This window comes from Pan troglodytes, chromosome 22, assembly GCF_028858775.2.
Source record: "Pan troglodytes isolate AG18354 chromosome 22, NHGRI_mPanTro3-v2.0_pri, whole genome shotgun sequence".
In the NCBI taxonomy this organism is placed as follows: Eukaryota; Metazoa; Chordata; class Mammalia; order Primates; family Hominidae; genus Pan; species Pan troglodytes.
In genome coordinates this window covers 43,150,155-43,172,049 of record NC_072420.2, presented here as the reverse complement: position 1 = coordinate 43,172,049, position 21,895 = coordinate 43,150,155, and the positions used below count along the sequence as shown (strand labels likewise).

Genomic DNA, 21,895 nt, shown 5'->3' with positions numbered 1-21,895 from the left:
CGTCAGAAGGTGCAGGAGGGCAGTGACACTGACGTTGGTCATTGGTTAAAGTGCTGTCTGCCTCATAGTTCCTCAGTGAAACCACTACGTTTCCCTCTAAGTAATGAATATGGAATTTCTGGTAACCTGCTTTGAGATAATGTAGATATCCTGTTCCTCAAGCTGACGCCCCACGGGGTGCATCCATGGCGTTCTGTGCCTGCGCTGGGTACCCTGCAGCGGCTCCACATCCCCGCTCCACCTAGCGGCCAGCTTCCACTGTATGGCGAGCGTGCATTTCTCCTACTTCGTTAGTTGTATCAGTAGGACTCACCGAATCTTACGCTATTCAATGGGCTATCATTCATGAGTCTCATTTATTGTAAATCTAAGATTGTCCTAGATTTGACAAGTCAGAGGCCCTTTGTTTGTAAGCACTTCCTTATTTCCTGGCACAAGATGTTCCGGGCTCATCTATTCCTTGCCCTGCCCCAGTCCTGGCATTGGCCAGGTCTCCAAGGACTCCTGACTCCTTTTAGTGGGAGATGCCATGCAGAAAACAAGATCCCGGACCAAAGTGTGCTCACTTTAGTGCTCTTACTGTTCCCAGGACCTCCTAGCGGGGTGCATTTTACACACACACCCCCACACACACGCACACACACACCCTTCTCTATTTCTATATCGACCATCACCAGTTTATCCAGAGACCTTTCATTCCAATCCAATCTCACTCAGTTCCTTCCAGTTCCCCTCCCTCTTCCCATGCCTGCAGCTCCTTCTCCATTAAAGAGAAAGCTGCCTCATTTCTATGGGATTTCTGTCAAAAATGCATAATCTGAATCTAATCATGAGGATGAGGAAATAACAAAGTTAAAATGTGGCACATTCTATAAAATAAGTGGCTTGAACTCTTCAAACACAACAAGGCCATTGTCTCAGAAGAAGGAGGAAAAAAAAGCCAAGCTCAGAAAAGATGAAAAAAGGCCGAGGAACAGTGCTAGATGAAGAGACGAGACCCATAGGATAATTAAATGTAATGTATGAACCTGAACTAGATCCTGAACAGAAGAAGAAATGCTATCACAGATATTTGACATTTGATATTGTTTTTAACACGGACTGCGGGTTAGATAACAGTATCTTATCGGTGTTAAATTTCCTGATTTTGATCTTTTTGCTGTGGTTTTATAAGAGAACGTCTTATTCATAGGAAATACACATGGAAGTATTTACAAATAAGAGGGTATGATGTCTGCAACTTACTCTCAAGTGGTTCAGAAAAGTGTGTGTGTACAAACATACATCTACACACATGCACACATACACACACACACTGTGGAGGGGCAGGGAGAGAAGCAGATGAGGCTAAATGTTAATCTTTGACATACAGCGGTTCTACAGGAACATTCTTACAGATGTTAGTAAGTTACGTGAGTTTGAAATTATATCAAAATAAACTTACAAAATGAAGAAGCTAGACATTCACTAAATAAAACCTAAGTGTTCAGGCACTTGTGGCTAGACTCACAGCAGACATGAAATAAATCAAGAAGAGAAGCAATCTGGTTGAAGAACACAGATGCCCTCAAATCAAACCTGAGACACCCTGGGGATGCTCCACCAACCAGCAGGGCTGAGAAGCTGCACAGGGCTGGGGGCTGCCAGGGGGTTGGCGTGGAGGAGATGAATGGGCCCAGAATCCGCCGCTGTGGCATCAAAATCATTTTGAGCAGAAGGCATTTGCGTTCCTGAATTCTCTTAGCTACTGAAAAGCAGAGTTCCCCAAAAGAAGTCAAAAGAATCCATCTGCTATAAATCCTGTCCCTTAGGAGGGGCCAGGGAAACTGGACTCTTACCACTGGAGATGAGAAGCCTCCACACTGCACTGAAACAGGAATGATCACAAAACTACCACATCGCTCATCTGTTCTCTGTTCTCTTGAGGGCCCACTTGTCTTTCCAAAAAGCCATTCGTTTGCCCACAGGTACCTTTCTCTCACTCCCTTTCCCCTGTGAAGGACGGACGGTGCATAAGCCCAGAATTCTAAATGCCCCTTTGAGGGACACTTTTCTATGACCTCTCGTACGTAAGTGGTGAAATCTGTCTTTTCTCTTGCTAGTCTGTCTTTTGTCCGTTTGATTCCCAGGTCCCCCAAAACAGAACCTACGAGGGTAGAAGCAAAGTTTTTCCTCTCCCAGAAGAGGTCAGCAGGACAAGTTAGAGGCCAGGGAGCCCAGCTTCAGACTCTGGGCTTGTCAACTGTTTCCTTCAAGGAGAATGGAATTAATGAGGCCACCTAAGAGAAGGATTCTCAGAATATGCAAGGGGAGGCGCTCTCTGAACGGAAAGCAGCATTCTGGGTTGCACCAGAACATTTCATTTTCTCTCTGAAAGTTCTGCCCCAGCAAGGCCACTCGTCTGATCTCAGAGTTGTGTAACTTATATATAAGTTATGTGCTTATTTCACCACAGCCATTTGCTAACCCCGCTGGTAGTCAGTGGTCATTTTTCTGTAGGGACCATGGTTCTTAGAGAAACCACTGGAGACCACGCGGGAGCCCAAACACTATCTGACAATGCCAGTACCAAGGACAAAGGACACCTCAGCACTGTTCTGGGTCACGGCTTCCACCACCAATAAGCAACTCAACGGTTATGGGTGAGGTCAGTGATTCAAGTTTTATGTGTTTTATAATGAAACTGGGGCAACACAACTACCTGCACAGTAGCCCTCACCTATACACAGCTCCATGCCAAGGGCCTGCCCCACCAGGACTCACCACTGATCCCTGGAGAATGAGATGATGAAGCGAATGCCAGCGGGGAGTCGAGCCATTTACGTCGCCACTGACCACTGAGCCTCGGTCGCAGAATAAGATGCTTCATAAATGAGTCATTAATCCTGGCTCCAGGTCCCCTCTCTGTTGCCCCTGCCGCTCCCACAGGCTAGAAAGCGTGGAAAGAAGGTGTCCTGCTGGGTCTTGTCCCCTTCCTTCTGGCAGCAGCTCTGCTCTCTACAAGGAGGAGGAGAGGCATTCAGAGTCCAGTGTCGTGACATTCACACCTTCAGCGTTACTGGCAGAAGTAACCACACACACATACAGTAGCAGTACCCAGTCCTGATCAAAGCTGCACGTCTGATACAAGCAGGGGCCCCCACCAGGAGTGTTACTAGGAAGAGGGGGAGTGAGGTAGAGTATCTACCCTCGAGGCGGTTTGTTCTGAGAACCTGGAAATGAATTTCAAATAATGTTCTGATGGTGGATAAAAAGGAACCAAGGAACTCATCTCTATCTGGGAGGCATCTAGAGATCAACCCATTCACAAAACCAAGTATGTGTCCAGCAGCCACGCTATGTGCCCAGATATCAAGGCATGCCAGGGCACTGGACTGCCTCAGTTCCACCCCTATGGACCAGGCCACCTTTGAACCGTAGTGACAGAGAAATGTGGGCCTAGACAAGAGGGCAGATCAAACCAATCATTTAATTGTGACTTTGCCATTTGAATCCAAAGGAGGAATGAATTTGCCTCGTCTGCCTCTTCATTTTTCATCTCCTGTGGTCACCTCAGAGGTCACAGAAAATGACGTGATTATGAAGCCAGGGCTGAAGGCAGAGCAATATAGGAAGGAATGGGGAGGGAGGCCAGAGAACTGAGAAGGGGCCCAGCACAGCAGGCAGGCCTGGTCTCCCATCCCAACGTCAAACTCATGACATTCCTGAGTCACTGCGTCCTCCAAAGCCAATCAGTTCCCCACATGCACTTTTGCCTCCCTCGAGAGTGAGCTTCCAAAAATGCACATTCTCCAAGGATTTTTCCCTTATACCACCTTTTACAAAAAGATTCAAAATCCCTGCTGAGCTTTCGTCCCAGGAGCCGCCCCTCATCTCTTCTATCTGCTCCAGCCAGAACTACACCTTTCTCCTAGGTCCTCCAGGGCCTGAACAGGTGGGATTCACCCCACTCCAATACCTCCTCCTTCCAAGGCTGACCCTGGGCTGTGTAAGCCGAGGCAAGTCACTTAACCTTTCTGCTCCCTCTCCTTCAAGGCTAAACAATGGGGATGATAGCATCCATGTTGTTATAAACATGCAATGAGATAACCTATGGGAAGCACTTGATAAGTGGCCTGGTACGTAGTAAATGTGCAACAAACACTAGCTGATATTATCCTCATTGTAAATTCAAAAGAGGAAGGCCCGGGACTGCAGGGCAAGGTCCTACTTCCATCTCCTTGTCCAGAACCTAGCACAGACCACGTGCTCAAGAAACTCACGTTGAATGAACAGCCACAAATACTTCAAAACCACGTCTGCTCAAACCTCTAGATTTAAGCAATATTTTGCTCAAAATGGGTGGGCTCCAGAATGGGTCTGGATCTACTCTGGGAAACGACTTTGTGATGACAACTTCAGAGTAAAGAATTTGGTTCAACAGTGTCTGGAAACGGATGGTCAGAAGCAAACGTCTTCCTCTTAAGTGCCGCTTCTCCATGTCCAGCGTGTCTGGAAACATTCCATTGCCATCTACTAAATAAATCAAAAACCTCCAACTCTGATAAAACCTGTGACAACAACATCAAAGGCCCAGAAGGCACTGACAAATCAAGAAGGGAAAAAAAACCTCTTTGATTTCTTTTTAAAACAATGATGGATTCTTTTCCCTGTAAAATGGGTGAAAGAAAAGTGCTATAAATTCTCATAGTGAGTGCAGTTAAGATGTGCAAAGACAGTGATTTTACATTTGGGATGTTAAGAGCTCAACTAATGAGGCCCTTCCTCCCTGGCCTGTGCAGCACCACTAAAGACCACTTCATTTTGAGTGGGTCAAGACCTCTGGAAGCACGAACCATGACTGACATGCTCTCATTTGAGCCCCGTGACCACCCTGAAGAGGCAGGGCGTTCTTTTCACAAGGGAGAAAAATGAGGCTAGGCGGCTCGCCTGGGTCAGCTGGATAAGTGGGGCAGATTCCAGTTTGTCCTGTTTCTCTGAGCCACCTCCTCCCTCCAGCCACTCTTCTTCCTGCCCATCCCCTGCAGAGAAAGGGCAGCAGAATGGGAGCAAATCACTTGGTTTAAACCCAGTTTTTGGCACACTGCCCAAGTACATAAAAAGAAGAGATACTTTTTTAAAAAGTCACTCTCTACAGGCGCCCCTGGAACTTACCATTCCAGGGAGGAAAAGCGGCAGAATGTCCAGTTTCATTGCACTGTCAAACACAGCAACTTAGGCCAGCCATGGTGGCTCATGCCTGCAATCCCAGCACTTTGGGAGGCAGAGGCAGGCAGATCACTTGAGGCCAGGAGTTCGAGACCAGCATGGCCAATATGGCAAAATCCCATCTCTACCAAAAATACACAAAAGAGCTGGGCGTGGTGGTGCACACCTGTAATTCCAGCTACTCGGGTGGCTGAGGCATGAAAATCACTTGAACCTGGGAAGCGGAGGTTGCAGTGAGCTGAGATTGCACCACTACACTCCAGCCTGGGCGACAGAGCGAGACCCTGTCTTAAAAAAATAAAAAAAGATAGTAACTTAGGAAACAGCCCATTAGAGCATCTTTATTACAACCTGTAAAACCTGCACATGTACCCCTGAAACTAAAAGTTAAAAAAACAAACAAACTCTGAAAGACACATGGTTTTATACCCATTTCTTCAAAAAACCCACCCTAGGCAACTGTAAAACAGAATAAGCTGAGAAAAGAAACATTCACAAGCTCCACTCCCAGACCCACCCACATGTGATCTGTGCTGCCTAGAAGGTTCCAAGTAATCTGCAGAGACTCAAATAATGGGGATAGGAAGTGAGCAATAGCAGGAGTAAGGTTCATCAGTCTTTTTAGGGCTGAGGTGGCATTACACATAATCAAAGCGGCCCCACAGATATTTTAAATAATCTACTTCATGACATTTTTTTTTTAACTGGGTCTCACTTTACAGGCAAAGATGGGTGAGAAATGCAATTCTCCTCCAAAAGTTTTCATGCATTTTTTCTTTTCTTTTTTTTAAATTACGAGATAGAATACAACTTCCTGTCCAGAGTGTGCTTTCTATGGCTTTTTGCTTTTAAAGGCGCTTTCCATATTAAAGATGAATGAAAATGGTCACTATCTCTTTCCCCTTGGCTGAAGTGCAAGGAACCTGAATTCCATTTGCACCACCTCCCTTACCTGCCTCCAACCCCCAACAAAGAGAACATCACAGGTGGGCTGCATGAAACAGAGCGTGTAAATGCAGTTCCAAAATGACTTGGTGAATCACAGGTCTGGGGCCAGGTGTTTTCAAGCTTGCTCTCAAAGGGGATTAATAAAAAAACAACGGGGGGAAGTCTAAAATATTTATCCACTTACACAACTTCAGACAATTTAAGTTCAAGGGCCGGCAGGCAGGCAGGCAGGCACCTTCCAGGCAAAGAGCTAAGAGAGACCCGGAAAGGGCAGGCTTTAGCAATTCCTCCTTTGGAAATTCAAACCTGGGGCCGCGGGCTGGGGTGTTAGCGGGGAGTGGGGGTGGTAAGGGGCTTGGCCAGTATCCTTCGTTCAAATGCAAATCCTTAGACTGTACGTACCTTCTCGGTCACCAGGATTACAGCGTGGGCCGTAAGGGCTGGAAGGCTGGTGGCCAGCGGCGAGGGGACTTTCCGGCGCGTCAAGCCCTTTATTATAAACCCAGAAGGTCGCTGTCACTCGCATTGGCCAGGAGGCCCACGGGCTCCGGGAACCAGCTGCTCAGCCGACAAACAACGCAAAGGCCCAGGGTGCCGGCGCTCCGAGCCAGCGTTCTGTGCCGGCTCCTCCCTGGGCGGCTGGTCCCCGGAGGAGGTGAATTCCGCGGGCACGCCCACGTCCCCATCGCGGCAGACAATGCGCAGGGTCCCCTCCTGCCGGCTCTCTGGACCCTCAGCTGTCACCGCGGCCCGGGCCGGGGTGGGCAGGGGACCCGGCTGGACAGCTAAGCTCGCCCCTGCCGGGGACTCCGTGGAGCGGCTGCCGGCCCCGTGCCCGCTCCCTCTGCCTCCACTTCCCCGGAATCCCAGCGTTGCCCCGGTCCGGGAACGCCCGGCATTGTCGCCGAGGGCCACTCTTCTAGATGTCGTATTTCAAAGACTTCCCTCCGCGAAAATAGCTTGAGACCGTCCCCGGCTCTCGGAAAACATCCAAACCAGCCCCCACCTCCCCCCGAAAAAAAAGAAAAGGAAGGAGAGGAGCCGAGCTCCGAGTGCGCAGGGCCCCGCGCCCGGCTCCCTGCGGGCGCCGCAGGTGCTGAGCGGCTGCGGCGCCTGAGCGCCGGCTGCCCCGCAGGTGCGGGCGGTGGGGCGGGGGGTCCCTGCCTCCCGGTCCGGCCCCGGCCCCGCGCCTCACCTGCGCCGCCGAGGCCCGCGCTCCGCAGCCCAGCCCGGCCCGGCCGCCGCGGGCGCTTCCTGCTCGCGACTTCCTGGAGCGGCGCGCGGGAGGCCCCGCCGCCCTTTCACTTTCCCTGGCCCGCGGGGCGCCGGCGGAGCCGCGCGGCTCCTCCCCCTCCCCGGCCGCCGCGACCCCCGGCTCCGGCCCCGGCCCCGGCGTGCCCGGGGTCGCACCAGCCCCGGGGCCACCGGGCGGGGGCGCCCCCACGCCTTGCGGCACTGCCCGGCCTCTGCGGGCGAACCCGGGTCATGGCCCGCGCCTTCCCCGGCTCCGAGGGCGCACGGGCTTTCGCTGGCGCGCTCCCCACCGGCCTCCGGGCAGTCCCAGGCGGCCTCTGCACCCCTGGCGCTCTGTCCTCAAGGCAGGTCTTCCCCACAGGCGGCGAGGGACACATGCCGCCGCGCCCCCACCCCCAAAGACGGCCTTTGCTTGGCCTCCCGGCTTTTATTCCTATTGTGTCATGTCAAGGGGCACAATCATGAAGACTAGCACTCCATAGCGTGGAAATGCGGCACGCGGATTTGGCTATGTCGAACCAACTTGTAAGCCAACTTGTGTCCCACCTCGCAGGCACGTGACACAGGCAGCTCCCTGTTAGGCTGCGGGAGCCCGCCGGGTTCTTACCCTTGCGGGCCAGTGCCCTGGCACACAGGCTCCCATGTCACCCCAGAAACAACTCTTCTCCTTAGGCAGCCCCAGGGAGGGGCCTGGCCAGTCCCCTAGAAGCTACTGCCGAACACCCACAGTGGACCCCCAGGATGGCTTCAGAGCAGAGGGGGCTCCCAGCCCACTCCTCGGGGAAGAGCAAAGTGAGGCAGAGGGGAAATTTTCCGGGGAAAAAGCCTGCCCCCGGATAAAACAATGTTTAAGGATAAAACCAACCCGAGGCCTGGCTGTAAATGTCCCAACAGGCCAGTGCCCCTCGCACCCTTCCCCAGGCACGTTGAGCTTCCCTCTGGAGAATGGAGAAGGCATTCTTCCCTGTGTTTGGCTCCCCTGCCCTGCTAGGCCTCGCAGTTTCCCCCTGGGGCCCTGCTTTGTTTCTAGAACACTCTGATATCTGTGTCTCTCTTTGCTGAGCTGTGCTGCGTGAAATCCATCACTTTGTTAGGCATTTGAGAAGCCTTCTGCAGGCAGAAAGAAAACCTGCCCACTTCTTTGCCACGCAGGGTTCAGCCCCAGGAAGGCCGCCGGCCCCTCATTCCGCAAGCGGGAGGGCCCAGGGCTCCAGTCGTCTCCTTTTGGCCAGGTTTTCGTCAGACCTTCTTTCTCTCCGCAGGCCCCCTCTGCCAGTGCTTTCTCCTCTCTTTTCTAGCTCTCCATTCCCGGTGATAGCCCAGTGTGGCTCCCACCCCTCTCTCCAATGGTCTCCCCAGCCCTGGCCCTTGCCACTGGTTCGGCTCGAGGCTACCCCTCTCTCACTGCACTTGTGCAACAGCGTTCTCACTTCCAAGTTCTACCTCCTGCAATCCGCTCTTTAAGCTGCCTCAAATTGCCCTCCTAAAGCAAAATCTGATCTTGTCATTCCTGATTTTCAAACCTTTCAGGCATCCCATCACCTACAGGTTCTACACTTGAAAGGCGATCATACAGGCTCAGGATATATAGGACACCTCGGCCTCATATCGAGACAGCTTCTTCCCACCCCCCCACCCCCCACCCAGTTGTACTGACGTATAACTGACAAATAAAAATTACATAATTTGTAGTATAGGATGTGATATTTTGATATATGAATACATTGTAAAATTATTGCCACAGTCAAGCTAGTATATCCAATCACCTCACATTATTGTTTTTTTTTTTGGTGGTGAGAATATTTAAGATCTATTCTTCTTGCAAATTTCAAGTATACAATGTATTATTACTAACTATACATTAGAGCTGTACATTAGCTCTCCAGAACTTACTCATCTTTCCTAAGTGAAACTTTGTACTGTTTGGCCAGCGACTCCCCATTTCTCCCACCCTACTGCCCCTGGTAACCACCATTATTATATGCTCTGCTTCTCTGAGTTCAAGTTTTTCAGATTCCAAAAATAAGTGAGGTCATGCATATTTTTCTTTTTTGTTTGTTTGTTGGTTTGTTTTGAGACAGGGTCTTGTTCTGTTGCCCAAGTTGGAGGGCAGTGGCGTGAGTGCAATGGTCAAGGCTCACTGCAGCCTTGATTTCCCAGGCCCAAGTGATCCTCCCCCTCAGCCTCCTGAGTATCTGAGACTACAGGCCCATGCCACCATGCCCAGTTAATTTTTTAAATTTTGTAGACACAGGGTCTTGATATGTTGCCAAAGCTGGTCTTGAACTCCCAGGTTCAAGCAGTCTTCCTGCCTTAGCCTCCCAAAGTGCTGGGATTAGAGAAGTGAGCTACCATGCCTGGCCTATATTTGTTTTTCTGTACCTGGCTTATTTCACCTAGTGTAATGTACTCCGGGTTCATCCATGTTGTTGCAAATGACAGGAAATCCTTCTTTTTAAAGGCTAAATAGTATTCCATTGTGTAGATACAGCTATACACCACATTTTCTTTATAAACTTCCCTCTAGTACTGCTTTTGCTGCATCCCATACGTTTTGGTATGTTGTTTCCATTTTCATTTGTCTTAAGGAATTTTCTGATTTCCCTTTTGATATCTTCTTTGACCCCACTGATTGTTCAGGCGTGTATTTAATTTCTGCATATTTGTGAATTTTCCAATATTCCTCCTGTTACTGATTTCTAGTTCATGTTATTGTGGTCAGAAAAGATACTTGATATGATTTTAATTTTCTTAAATTTGTTAAAACTTGTTTTGTGGCCTAACATATGATCTATCTTAGAGAATGTTCTGTGTACATTTAAATGTGCATTCAGCTGCTGGGGGAAGGAGTGTTCTGTATGTCTGTTAGGTCCATTTGCTCTAGAATGTTGTTCAGGTTCACTGTTTCCTTATTCATCTTCTGTCTGGATCATCTATTCATTGTTGAAAATGGGGTACTGAAGTACCCTGCTATTACTGTATTGCTATTTCTCTCTTGAGTTCTGTTAATATATATTTAGGTACTCTGATGTTGGGTGCATATACATTTATAATTGTTATATCCTCTTGATGAATTTATCTCTTTATCATGATATAGTGACTTTGTCTCTTATGAAGTTTTTGACTTAAAGTCTGTTTTGTCTGATATAAGTATCTTTTTTGCTCTCTATTTGGTAACCATTTGCATGGAATATCTTTTCCCATGCCTTTACTTTCAGCCTATGTGTATCCTTAAAGCTGAGTCTCCTGCAGGCAGCACCTAGATTTTTTTTTTTTTAATATCCATTCAGCCACTTCTATCTTTTGATTGCAGAATTTAATCCATTTACATTAATTATTGATAGATAAGGACTTACTACTGCCATTTAAAAAATTGCTTTCTGGCGGTTTGTTGTTCCTTTGTTGCTTTGTTACTCCCTTACTATCTTCCTTTCTAATGTGATGATTTTTGTAATGGTATGCTTTGATTCCTTTCTCTTTACATTTTGTATATCTGCTGCAGGTTTTTGTTTTGTGGTCACTATGATGCTTATATAATACATTTTAGGCCAGGCGCTATGGCTCTCGCCTGTAATCCCAGCACTTTGGGAGGCTGAGACGGGCAGATCATGCGGTCAGGAGATCGAGACTATCCTGGCCAACATGGTGAAACCCCATCTCTACTAAAATACAAAAAATTAGCTGGGCGTGGTAGTGTGTGCCTGTAGTCCCAGCTACTCAGGAGGCTGAGGCAGGGGAATTGCTTGAACCGAGGAGGCAGAGGTTGCAGTGAGCTGAGATCGCATCACTGCACTCCAGTAATAAAACATTAGCTGCCTACAGAAATCCTACACTTTAATTTCTCCCCACCTCAGCTTGTATGCCATCAACTTAAGGAGCAGACATTCTCCCAGAGAAGGCCAAGGCAAAGCCAGTGACAGGCCTTGACAGACAGGGAACTGAGGTTTCCCTGAAGGGGGCTTTGAGGATACTGGGCTTCAGACTCAAGAAAATACCTCATGCTTAGAAAGCATTAGAGCATTAAACACTATTAGAGAGAAAGAAAAGGGAAAATCAGAACCCGATTACTTAACATAGAGAAAAGAAACTCATTTTATCTCCACTGATCAAAAAGCAAGAATTCTAATGGTATGGTGCACTGACTGGCGAGGAAGGGTGATTTATATTCAGTTACTAGTGTTGTTGATAAGAAATACAATGAAAAGCCTCTGATTATTAAGCATGCTCTGTATTCCAGGCATTGTGCTCGGTCTACGGATATAAAACTGACAAGAGTCCACACACTGAAGAACTATAACCCAATCCAGCAAACATAATTAGGTGTGAAGGAGTAGGTGTTCTCAGTCCTACAGGAGCCCAGCGAGGAGACTGGCCATGACCCCTGCCCCATGCCACACTTCCAGGAGCCCAGTGAGGAGACTGGCCACGGCCCCCTCCCCATGCCACACTTCCAGTTGCAGTACTTTTGACTCGCTTCCCAGTTGATTCACGTATGAAAGCTCTGTTTCCTCCAAAGAATTCTCCTCTTTGATCGCGAAGAACGGGCAGCGGCCATGAACAATGACTGAGTCACCGTGGGTGGGACAGACCTGTCTGTCCTACAGCATCAGGGGAAGTGGCAAGGGATGTAAGAGAACTAGATGTTGTCTCTAAAACCAGAGGTCCATAGAAAAGCTTTAAAATTGGACATAAAAATCATAGTTTACTCATATTATTTAGAAATATAGGGAACTACCAGAAGAAATGGGTAAAAGAGTAGAAAATGGTAGGGGAATGAGACAGAGGAGTTGAAGGGATAAAGCCAGGCCCGACTGTTTGTTGTTATATACCTTTAGTATCATTTGATTTTAAAACTATTGGCATGATATTTAAAGAAATATCAACATGATGACAGAAGGCTGTGCTGAATTTAGGTAATGGCATTTTAGTGGTAGAATTTTAGACACTGTGATACTTGAATTAGAGACATATTGGAGGAGAGGAGCTTTGCAAGTGTCCTGAAATCATAAGGGGACAAACACCCATTTATAAGGGTGGTTCTCTTTAAACTACCTGTATAAAATAGGCAAATTTTCTTGCTTCTAAGAGCCCTTGGCAGTGTCTCCCAGCAGAGTAACTTTCTTGCTTTTCTTCTATATGTGTGGCAAGGGAAATAGTAACTGAGAGAGTACTCACGGGTATTTGGGGAGTAAACTGGATTCTAACTGAAGTAGGACTTGATAAAGGCTTGAATCAGATTCAGGGACTTACATTTCTTTCAGTGAAGCATTCCTCTGTCGCTGAGCTCCACTCTGGGGCTAACTTGTTGCCTGAGCCCATCTGTTGTAAATTCCTCTTGAGTTTATGCCTATAGGTAGAATGAGGTCAGGTATGTGGAAATAGGAAACTGACCCATCAACTAAGGAGTCATTCTTGCAGTTGAGCTAGTGCAAATACATGAGATAAGCAAGTTGGAAATTTTTTATGGGGTCTGCAAAAAGGCATACTCTTAGGCCAGGCACGGTGGCTCATGCCTGTAATCCCAGCACTCTGGGAGGCTGAGGCAGGTGGATCACCTGAGGTCAGGAATTCGAGACCAGCTTGGCCAACATGGTGAAACCCTGTCTCTACTAAAAATACAAAAATTAGCCAGGCATGGTGGCGGGCACCTGTAATCATAGCTACGGGGGAGGCTGCGGCAGAAGAATTGCTTGAACCCGGGAGGCAGAGTTTGCAGTGAGCTGAGATTGCGCCATTGCACTCCAGCCTGGGCAACAGAGCGAGACTCCGCCTCAAAAAAAAAAAAAAAAAAAAAAAGAGCATACTCTTCAGTCCAGTTATAGTTTGGTAAACTGTGTGGCTTAAATCAAGGGGCTGTTCTTTAAAGTTCCCTCTGGGCCAGCATTTGATGATTTATGGACATGGTACTTTTCTTTTAAACAAACACTGTCTGATGGGAGAATGAAATTACTCATATCCTCTTTATCAAACTGATATTGTTTGGGTATTTGTCCCCTCCAAATCTCATGTTGAAACTTGACCCCCACTGTTGGAGGTGGGACCTAGTGGGAGGTGTCTGGGTCATGGGGGGAGATCCCTCAGGAATGGTTTGGTGCTATCCTCTCAGTAGTAAGTGAGTTCTCACTGTATCAGTCCCTGTGAGCACTGATTAGAACGAGCCTGGCACCTCCCTCCATGCTCTCTCTCTTCCTTCCCCTCTCACTATGTGAGGCCTGCTCCACTTCGCCTTTCATCAGGAATGGAAGCTTCCTGAGGCCTTCGCAAGAAGTAGGTGCTGGTGCCATGCTTCTTGTTCAGCATGCAGAACCATGAACTAAATAAACCTCTTTTCTTTATAAATTACCCAGCCTTGAGGATTCCTTTATAGCAACCCAAAAGGACTAAGACACACACTTTTGTACTCTTTCCCGGGTTGCCTATCTATTCCCACCAGACATGGAGTCTGGGAAAGGATGGCTTTGGATGGTGAGGCTTTCTGCTCCATCAGCTTAATCTACCCTACTTACCAGAGGCTGACAGTTTAGTAGGCAGCCAGTCCCCCTCACAGCCTACACTGAAGACCTCAGCACTCACTGTGGCCATCAGAATGCGCATGCCCTGGGTTCCTCTAGGCAGCTGCTCCTTTCCAGTTAATTTATAGTTTTAACTCTTATGGTTAAGATCATTAGTGTTTAACTCTTGTATCTTAAATCTTTTCTAAAAAAGACTTATGTAACTCAATAATAAAAGCAACTTATTGGGCTGGGTGTGGTGGCTCATGACTGTAATCCCAGCACTTTCGGAGGCCAAGGCAAGTGGATTGCCTGAGCTCATGAGTTCAAGACCAGCCTGGGCAACACGATGAAATCCCGTCTCTACTGAAATACAAAAAATTAGGTGGGTGTGGTGGCATGTGCCTGTAATCCCAGCTACTTGGGAGGCTGAGACAGGAGAATTGTTTGAACCCAGGAGGCAGAGGTGGCAGTGAGCTGAGATTGCACCACTGCACTCCAGCCTGGGTGACAGAGTGAGAGTCTGTCTCAAAAAGAAAAAAAAAAGCAACTTATTGAATATGATATTCTTTCCTGAATATTACTCAAGATCATCTTTTTGAGCATCAGTTATGATTCCACAGTGAATACTGACCTAGCAAAAAAAAAGGCATGGGACTTGGAATCTGGAGTGACAAGTTCAAATTGTGACCCCAAACTTACTATTTTTGGGACCCTGTGAAAGTCACTTTACTCTCCTGAACTCCAGTTTTCCTAGTGTGACTCTGTGGGGTTGATGTATGGATGAATGGGGAAAGTAAGGTGTTAGAATGTAGGCACCATGAAAGCAGAGATTTTTTTAACCGGTTTTATTCATCAGTGAATCCTTATCATGTATAGAATCATGCCTGGCACACAGGAGACATTCAATAAACATTTATGCTAATATTCCTAAGGATGCTTTAGGAACTGTGAATTAGTGTACAAATGCTTATGGCTACTCTAATTATTGGAAAGCACAGCTAATTAGTATGAATATGTAATAAGTCTAGGACTCATATCAGGAGCTGAAGGAAGGAGAGAACCACAAAGTCCCTTTCATCAGCTGATTTTGATTTGCTATTTTTCTCTAAAAATGAAGTTTGATTCCCTCTCACCATCCTTAATATAAAATCCTGTTAAGCTTTGATTATTTGACACAAAGTTAATAGAGGTTTAAAAATCAAATATGCCTACAAAGTTCCTATATATCACTTCACAGCTATCCTTCTGATGGCAAATGAAGGAACATCTGTAAGAGTACATGGAAATGCCACTTTAAATTCAAGAGTGTCAACATTGAACGAGGCCTGCGATGCCAGTACTCATGTTCACCGTGCAAGTATGCAAGGGAATCCTCTTACTGCCTGCCCAGCCTCCACTTCAACAACATTAGCCTTATTAAATGTGTCACATGGGGGAACATTCAACCAATTTGTGCTCCAGTTTCTTCTCCTCTAATGTAGGGTCATTGAATGTTTTCATCTGTAAGACACTGTCCCTATTACAAAGATGAATAGGAGAGGTCCTCATTCTTAGGAAATGAACAATCTAATTGGTACAAAACTACAGAGAACCTCACATCACATAACTTAAAAATTCCCCTAAATCCTTAACCTGTCAGAAATCAGAAATTTTCTGGTTTTAACTTTTAGAAAACAAAATTTAAAAAGCTCTTTTAGAAAAAAAATCATGTTTTGGATACTGTAATTTTCACAAGCCAATATTTTGCACATACCAGTAGCCTTGGCTGTGTCTCTGCTGTAGAGTTGAAGCTTGGTGGGCTCCCTACCTGCTGGGGGCTGAAGCCACAAGGATCTAGGTTGACTCTGAGGGGTCATGCCTCTCCAGCCTTCCAACTGCCTGACAGTGATGGAGTGTAGAGGGTTACTTCAGGGGCTACCCACCTGGGAGACACAGTCACCTGGAGGACACTGTGGACAAGGGTTGGGGATAAAGCCTGCCTATGGGGTTGTGTAAGTGACAGCTGAGCTGAGACCTGGAGAAGGCATCGAGTTACCCAAAAGAAGAGTGGAAGGTGTTCCAAGCAGAGAACAAACAGCATAGGCAAAGGCCCAGCAATCCTACAGAAAGTTGGGTTTGGGGAACTGAAAGTCATTATGGCCACAGCAGAGAGTGTGGTGTGTGAACATAAGGCAAGAGAAGAGGCTGGGGACGGACTTAGTGGCCACATCATTCAGAGCCTAATAATCGAATGAGGGAGTCTGGACTTCACTACTGAAAGATTTTAAACTGAAGAACAACGTGATTAGATTAGATGTGTGGTTTTAAAAGATGATTCTGGTCAGTGCAGCAGATAGATCAGAAGACAGTGAGACTAAGGGCAGGGAGACCACCTGGGCTGTTGGTGTCTTCTTGGCAGAAAATGATGGTGTCCTGACTAAGGAAGAAGCAGTGGGAATGGAAAAAAGTAGATGGATTTGGAATAATTTGGAAGGAAGACTCTCCAGGATTTGGAGATTGGTTGTGGAAGGGGGAAGGAAAGAACTGGTCCCCGACATTGATGATGTTCAGATTCTGGCTTAGTAAACCGGTAGCAAGTGGGCCCTTCATTAAGATAAGGAAATAAAGAGGAGAGAAGAAGTTCAGTTTTGCCCTTGTTGAGTTTGAGGTGGATGATAAAAAGGTCAGCCCAAGAAGTGGCTTCTTTGTGGGATCTGGAATGTAGGGGAGGAAGCATAAGCAATAATAACTTGAAACTGTTCTCAAAACCCTTTTAGAGTCAATTAATTCATTTATTCTGGTAGTGAACTTGGGAGTAAGATGCCTGTCTTGCAGGGTCATGCTGGGCACAGGCAGGCTAATGAGTTCTTGCTCTCTGGGTCCTTTTTCTCCCTTTACTGTATAAATTTTACTTTTTCTACTACATTGTAATACATATCATATATGTGCATGACTTAAGATAGTAACAAAAGAAAATATCATGGGTCCTTTTTCTCCCTTTACTGTATAAATTTTACTTTTTCTACTACATTGTAATACATATCATATATGTGCATGACTTAAGATAGTAACAAAAGAAAATATCATGACACACATAGAGAAGTTTCTAGAACTAAACACATACCTTGATGTCCAGCTTGCTGCCAGTTAGCTTGAAAAGGTTTTCAGGATTAAGGTGAAGAAAACAACCTAATAAAGCCAAGCTGCCTCTTCACTCTGGAGAGTTTTCCTAAGCTCTCACCCCTATTCTCTCTCCAACACATCCTTGGAACTGAGACCAGGGCCAAGATGACCCAAAATGACCAGGCCATGTCCCCATTTCTAGCCATCCTAAAGCCTGGTGCCCTTCTGGGACCCTCTTTAAATGTATTAGTATAAAGAACTGCTAAAAAGAAAGCCACAATATTTTGAACATACCAAGATAACTAAGTAATCAAAGAAATACATTAGTGAATCACATTCTAAATGAAACAATCTTCACTTATCTTGTTTAATAAATATGTATTTTCACATTTCCATGCTTGTTCAGTGGGGAAACTCTTTTAGGGCCCCTGAACTGAGACTCTGTTCTGGGGTCATAGATAACAGCACTGAGCTGTTCTAGTACCACCCGGATGTGGTTGCCAGCGGCCCCGTCTCGTCCCTCCCAGTGCAGGGCCTCAGTGGTCAGATAGCACAAAGCCAGCTCTGGGGAACCTAAAATTACCAGTCCAGTTTAAAACCTTTCTGGCTTTCCTCTTTGTAGAGGGAGAGTGAAATGGTTCATTTAGCTCTTCTGATAACTGTATTTGCTCCACAACTATTTAGATGCTTGTCCTAGTAACTACATAATTAAAAATGGGCTTGAGGAGAGGAGAAAGGCAATTCAAACAAGCAGGTATGCCAGCACCACAAGAGGAGGACAGCAACAGTACCCAGAGCTGAGGAACTTCTGGTAGTCACCCAAGAAACATGAGTGAATGAGATACTGAGAAAAGACACCCGAAACATTGTTTTCTTAAAAACAAAATGGAGGCTGGGTGTGGTGGCTCACACCTGTAATTCCAGCACTTTGGGAAGCTGAGGTGAGTGATCTCTTGAGCTCAGGAGTTTGAGCCTGGGCAACATGGCAAAACCCTGTCTCTACAAAAAAAAATACAAAAAATCAGCCAGGTGTGGTGGCAGGCACCTGTATTCCCAGGTACTCGGGAGGCTGAGGCAGGAGGATCACCTGAACCTGGGAGGTCGAGGCTGCAGTGAGCTGTGATCATGCCACTGCACTCCAGCCTGGATGACAGAGCCAGACCTTGTCTCAAAAAAAAAAAAAAAAAAAAAAAAAAAGGAGTATAATTTCCTTAAGTAATACCCCTTACCTTGTTCAACTTCATATTAAAGATTTTCATGCATTCTCTTATCCAACATTTGTGACATAATAATTTTGGTATATCCTTAAGGTGAAATACTATTGTCTTTAAAACACTTTGGAAATTTTTTTTGACATGTTCACCATATAATGACATGTGATAATGTAAATGACAAATAGAATGATTTCAATTAAATAGACATATATATGCATTTTAAAAGCATGAAAGGATTCACACCAAAATGGCAGTAGTTATTATCTTTGGGAAGTGAGATTATTGGTTTTCTTTATTTTCTTCATTATACTTTATTGTATGTTCCCAATTTTCTAAAAGTATTCAGTAATATTTAATAATTGGAGCATCTGGTATGTGTCAAGTTCTGTGCGACACTGTGGGGTGGAGGCCCTGGGAGGTGCTTAGGGAGGCTGACCTGGAAACACGTTCCAGTTGTGTAGGGAATGCATCAGAAGCACAACCAGAGAGACGGTAAGAAGGGGCTGGCAGCAGTTAGAAACAGCATCCCTAGGAAGGTTACATCTGATAAGATATTAAAGTTGACAAATTGTTCACCAGGTAGAGAAACATGGGCATCACATTTCAGAAAGAGAAAACAACATACACAGATATATGAAAGTGGCCTGCAAAAAACTAATGTAAATAATTAACAAGGGTTATCATAGGTGAAGAATAAACATTTGGGGAAAAATGCTTATCTTCTCAAATAATCGAGAAAATATGAATACAAACTAAAGTCACTATGAGACACTGCCTGTCCATCAGATTAGCAAAGAAGAAAAATAGGACTTACAGTAGGCGAGGGAGCAGTGAGTCCCACACTCTGTTTTGGTGAGAGTGGGGATAGGTCCGGCCATTCTCGGAGGCAATGCAGCAACATGTATTTAGGCTCAGCAATCTCTCAATTCTATAAAGCTGCAATCCAAAGAGCTGAATTTGAGATGTGGACAAAGATCTACGCATTCAGATGTTTATATTTATTTCATTTACTCATTCATCTATTTACTTTGGGCAGGGGTTCACAGGTGTTCACTGTATTACTTTGCTGGCATACGTGAATATGTGTTCTTTTGCATGCATCAAATGTTACATAATTAAAAGATTTTAAAACCTGAGCTAAATATACACGTTACATTTCTATAGCACTTCCAAATCATTTCATCCTCGTTATCTTATTTGATCATGACCTTCCTGTAAGTTGGGTAGGGGGAGCCTTATTCTGGGAAAATCATGGACACGTGGTTCAGCATGCCACCTCTTTCCCCGTCCCTTTTCTAGAAAATCTGATCCACCCTTAGACCTTGAAAAGTACAGCCCCATGTAGCACAGGATCTCCCACCACAACTGCTGGTTAGAGTGAGGCTATCTGCAGCATCAAAACTAGAACCAGCCTTACATATCCACCAGTAGGAAAGAGTGACCTCCACTTTGGAATGAAGGATTAACATGTAGCCAGAAGGCATAATAGTTTTGTTTTTGTTTTTGTTTTTTGAGATAGAGTTTCACTCTTGTCTCTTGTCGCCCAGGCCAGAGTGCAATGGTGCAATCTCGGCTCACTGCAACCTCTGCCTCCCGGGTTCAAGCGATTCTCCTGCCTCAACCTCCTGGGTGGCTGGGATTACAGGCGCCCGCCACCATGCCCAGCTAATTTTTTGTATTTTTAGTAGAGACAGGGTTTCACCATGTTGGCCAAGCTGGTCTTGAACTCCTGAGCTCAGGCAATCCACCCACCTTGGCCTCCCAAAGTGCTGGGATTACAGGCGTGAGCCACCGCTCCCGGCCCTGGTAAATTTTTTTTAACAGTGTAGATTAATGTAGAATTTGCCCCCCCAATGGGTCTGTAATTTCTTTCTCATTTCCTTGTAATCCCCTAGTACTCGACCTAGAAGACACTCAGACGTAGTTAAGCAACTGATATCCTGAGAGAGCCCTCGGAAAATGGAGTGTGATTTAAGAATAAAAAAACAAGAAAAAGAAAAAATTTCACGTCAATTTTTCTCTTTTCCTACTGCTGCATAAAGCACAGCTCTGTTGCAAAATAATATCTAACATTCAATTGGATAAACCTGTGTTGGTTGAGCACTTACTATGTGCCAAGCACTGAGCTATGTCCTTGAGTTGCTACCCAACGTGAAATTCGAGTCTATCCAATTTTCTGACATCTCTTGTCTCCACGCTGGTGTCCACTAAACTGTTTTCCCTACTGGTTATGATGCATCACTGAATAATCTCACTTCCTGGGTGAAAAATAATTTACATTTCTCTCTTGACAACTGTGTTTCAATAGCCTTCCATTGACCTACATACCTCAGGTATGGGCGTGTGTGTATCTGGCATTTTCCTCCTTGCTGGGTGCCAATTTTATGAGACATAATCCACAAACAGTTCAAATACCTACTTACGCTTAAGAATCTACCTGTCTATATATTTCCAGAAGCTTCAGTCTCTCCCCACCCTTATGTATATTAGTGCTAATGAATATGAGCATTAAAACTAATCTGTTCATCACAGACTAACTTCTGATTGTCACAAACAACTGACAGAATCATCTTTGGCAGTTTGATTCTATTCAAGAAAAAAACACGACTGAAAACGATTAAGATAAACTTGAGTTAAAATTCCCCCCCAAACATACTGATAGACAAAAGGTGCTTAACCTATTGTAAGATTAACAACAGTACAATTAATAGTAATAGCTCCCATTTACTAAGTGCTTTACTTTGTGCTAGGCACTATGCTACTCTCATTATGAATATCTAATTTTGACCTCACAACAGCCCATTTTACAGATGAGTAGATTGACTTCAGAAAGAAGTATATGGAGCTAGGGCTCCAGTCTCGGGTCTGTCTCTATCCACTAAATGGCAATGTGTGATACTACCAACACTATTTTAAAAAGTTTTCGATTCTACATGTAGATAGAACTTTTTCTATCTATATACCCTAATATGTTTGTTTATAAATATGCATATATATGAAATTGGTAAATTTACCAGAGTACAATTATTCTAATAAACAACCTCATAGTTCTATAGTTAAGATGGACCTGAACTCATTTTGTTGAAAGTCCCTGCTTTTCATCTGAACAGTGCCTACAAAAAAAAAATCTGTTTGCATTTTACTGAAGCCCCTCAGTTCTTAAGGCCTTTTCTCCACACCGTCCAGGAGAGCTCAGAAGAGACACACTTAGGGACTCAGTCGCCATGGAAACTGCCAAGCTGCAGGGCCTCCAGCTGGGAGGTGGGCCTGGAAGGTTGTGGAAAATACAGAAGGCAGCCCCAGGGTGGTTTCAACAGTTTCCCCGGCCTAGGCCATCCCACCAGGAAGCAGAAGGCACCCTGACCAGCCCCTCTGCAGAGATCAACCATGGCCAGCCTGGGACTGTTTTTCTTCTTTTTGAAGGGGTTAATGGGTAAAAGGAAATGGATCGCTCCATTTATTCTTAAGAAGGACAAGAAGATCATTTCTTACGGAAGAAACGAAGTACAGAGGAACCGTGGCCACTGTTGCCCTCCACTCTCCCGAGGGCCTTCCCCTCGGCCCTCGCTCCTCCCTGCAGAGCCGCACTTGCGCGAACTTCCCGCTTGAGGGTTATGGGAAGGGCCTCTGTGGATCATGGGAAAGCTCCGCAGGGGATAATGGGAAGGCCTCGCG

At 45.8% G+C, this 21,895-nt stretch overlaps 1 protein-coding gene across 36 annotated transcripts in view; it reads right to left on the bottom strand.

Moving 5' to 3' along the window:
- The window catches only part of SLC37A1 (solute carrier family 37 member 1), an 84,845-nt gene extending 62,989 nt beyond the window's left edge, over positions 1 to 21,856 (bottom strand). For 7 of the 36 annotated variants that reach the window (XM_063803460.1, XM_063803467.1, XM_054675179.2 and 4 more), the window contains exons 1-3: positions 7,352 to 7,488; positions 6,559 to 6,645; positions 2,764 to 2,997 (exon numbers count right to left, since the gene is read on the bottom strand). Coding sequence is in view for 23 of the 36 variants with exons in the window: in XM_054675179.2 (XP_054531154.1) it covers positions 2,764 to 2,819 (56 nt within the window). In the remaining 13 variants the exon portion in view is untranslated. Of the gene's footprint in view, positions 1 to 2,763; positions 2,998 to 5,154; positions 5,497 to 6,340; positions 6,407 to 6,558; positions 7,149 to 7,351; positions 7,489 to 12,660; positions 12,758 to 19,034; positions 19,157 to 21,712 lie in introns of those variants that run through there. The other 29 variants (XM_063803461.1, XM_063803451.1, XM_063803454.1 and 26 more) reach the window with 12 other exon arrangements.
- Positions 21,857 to 21,895: the final 39 nt, after the last annotated feature.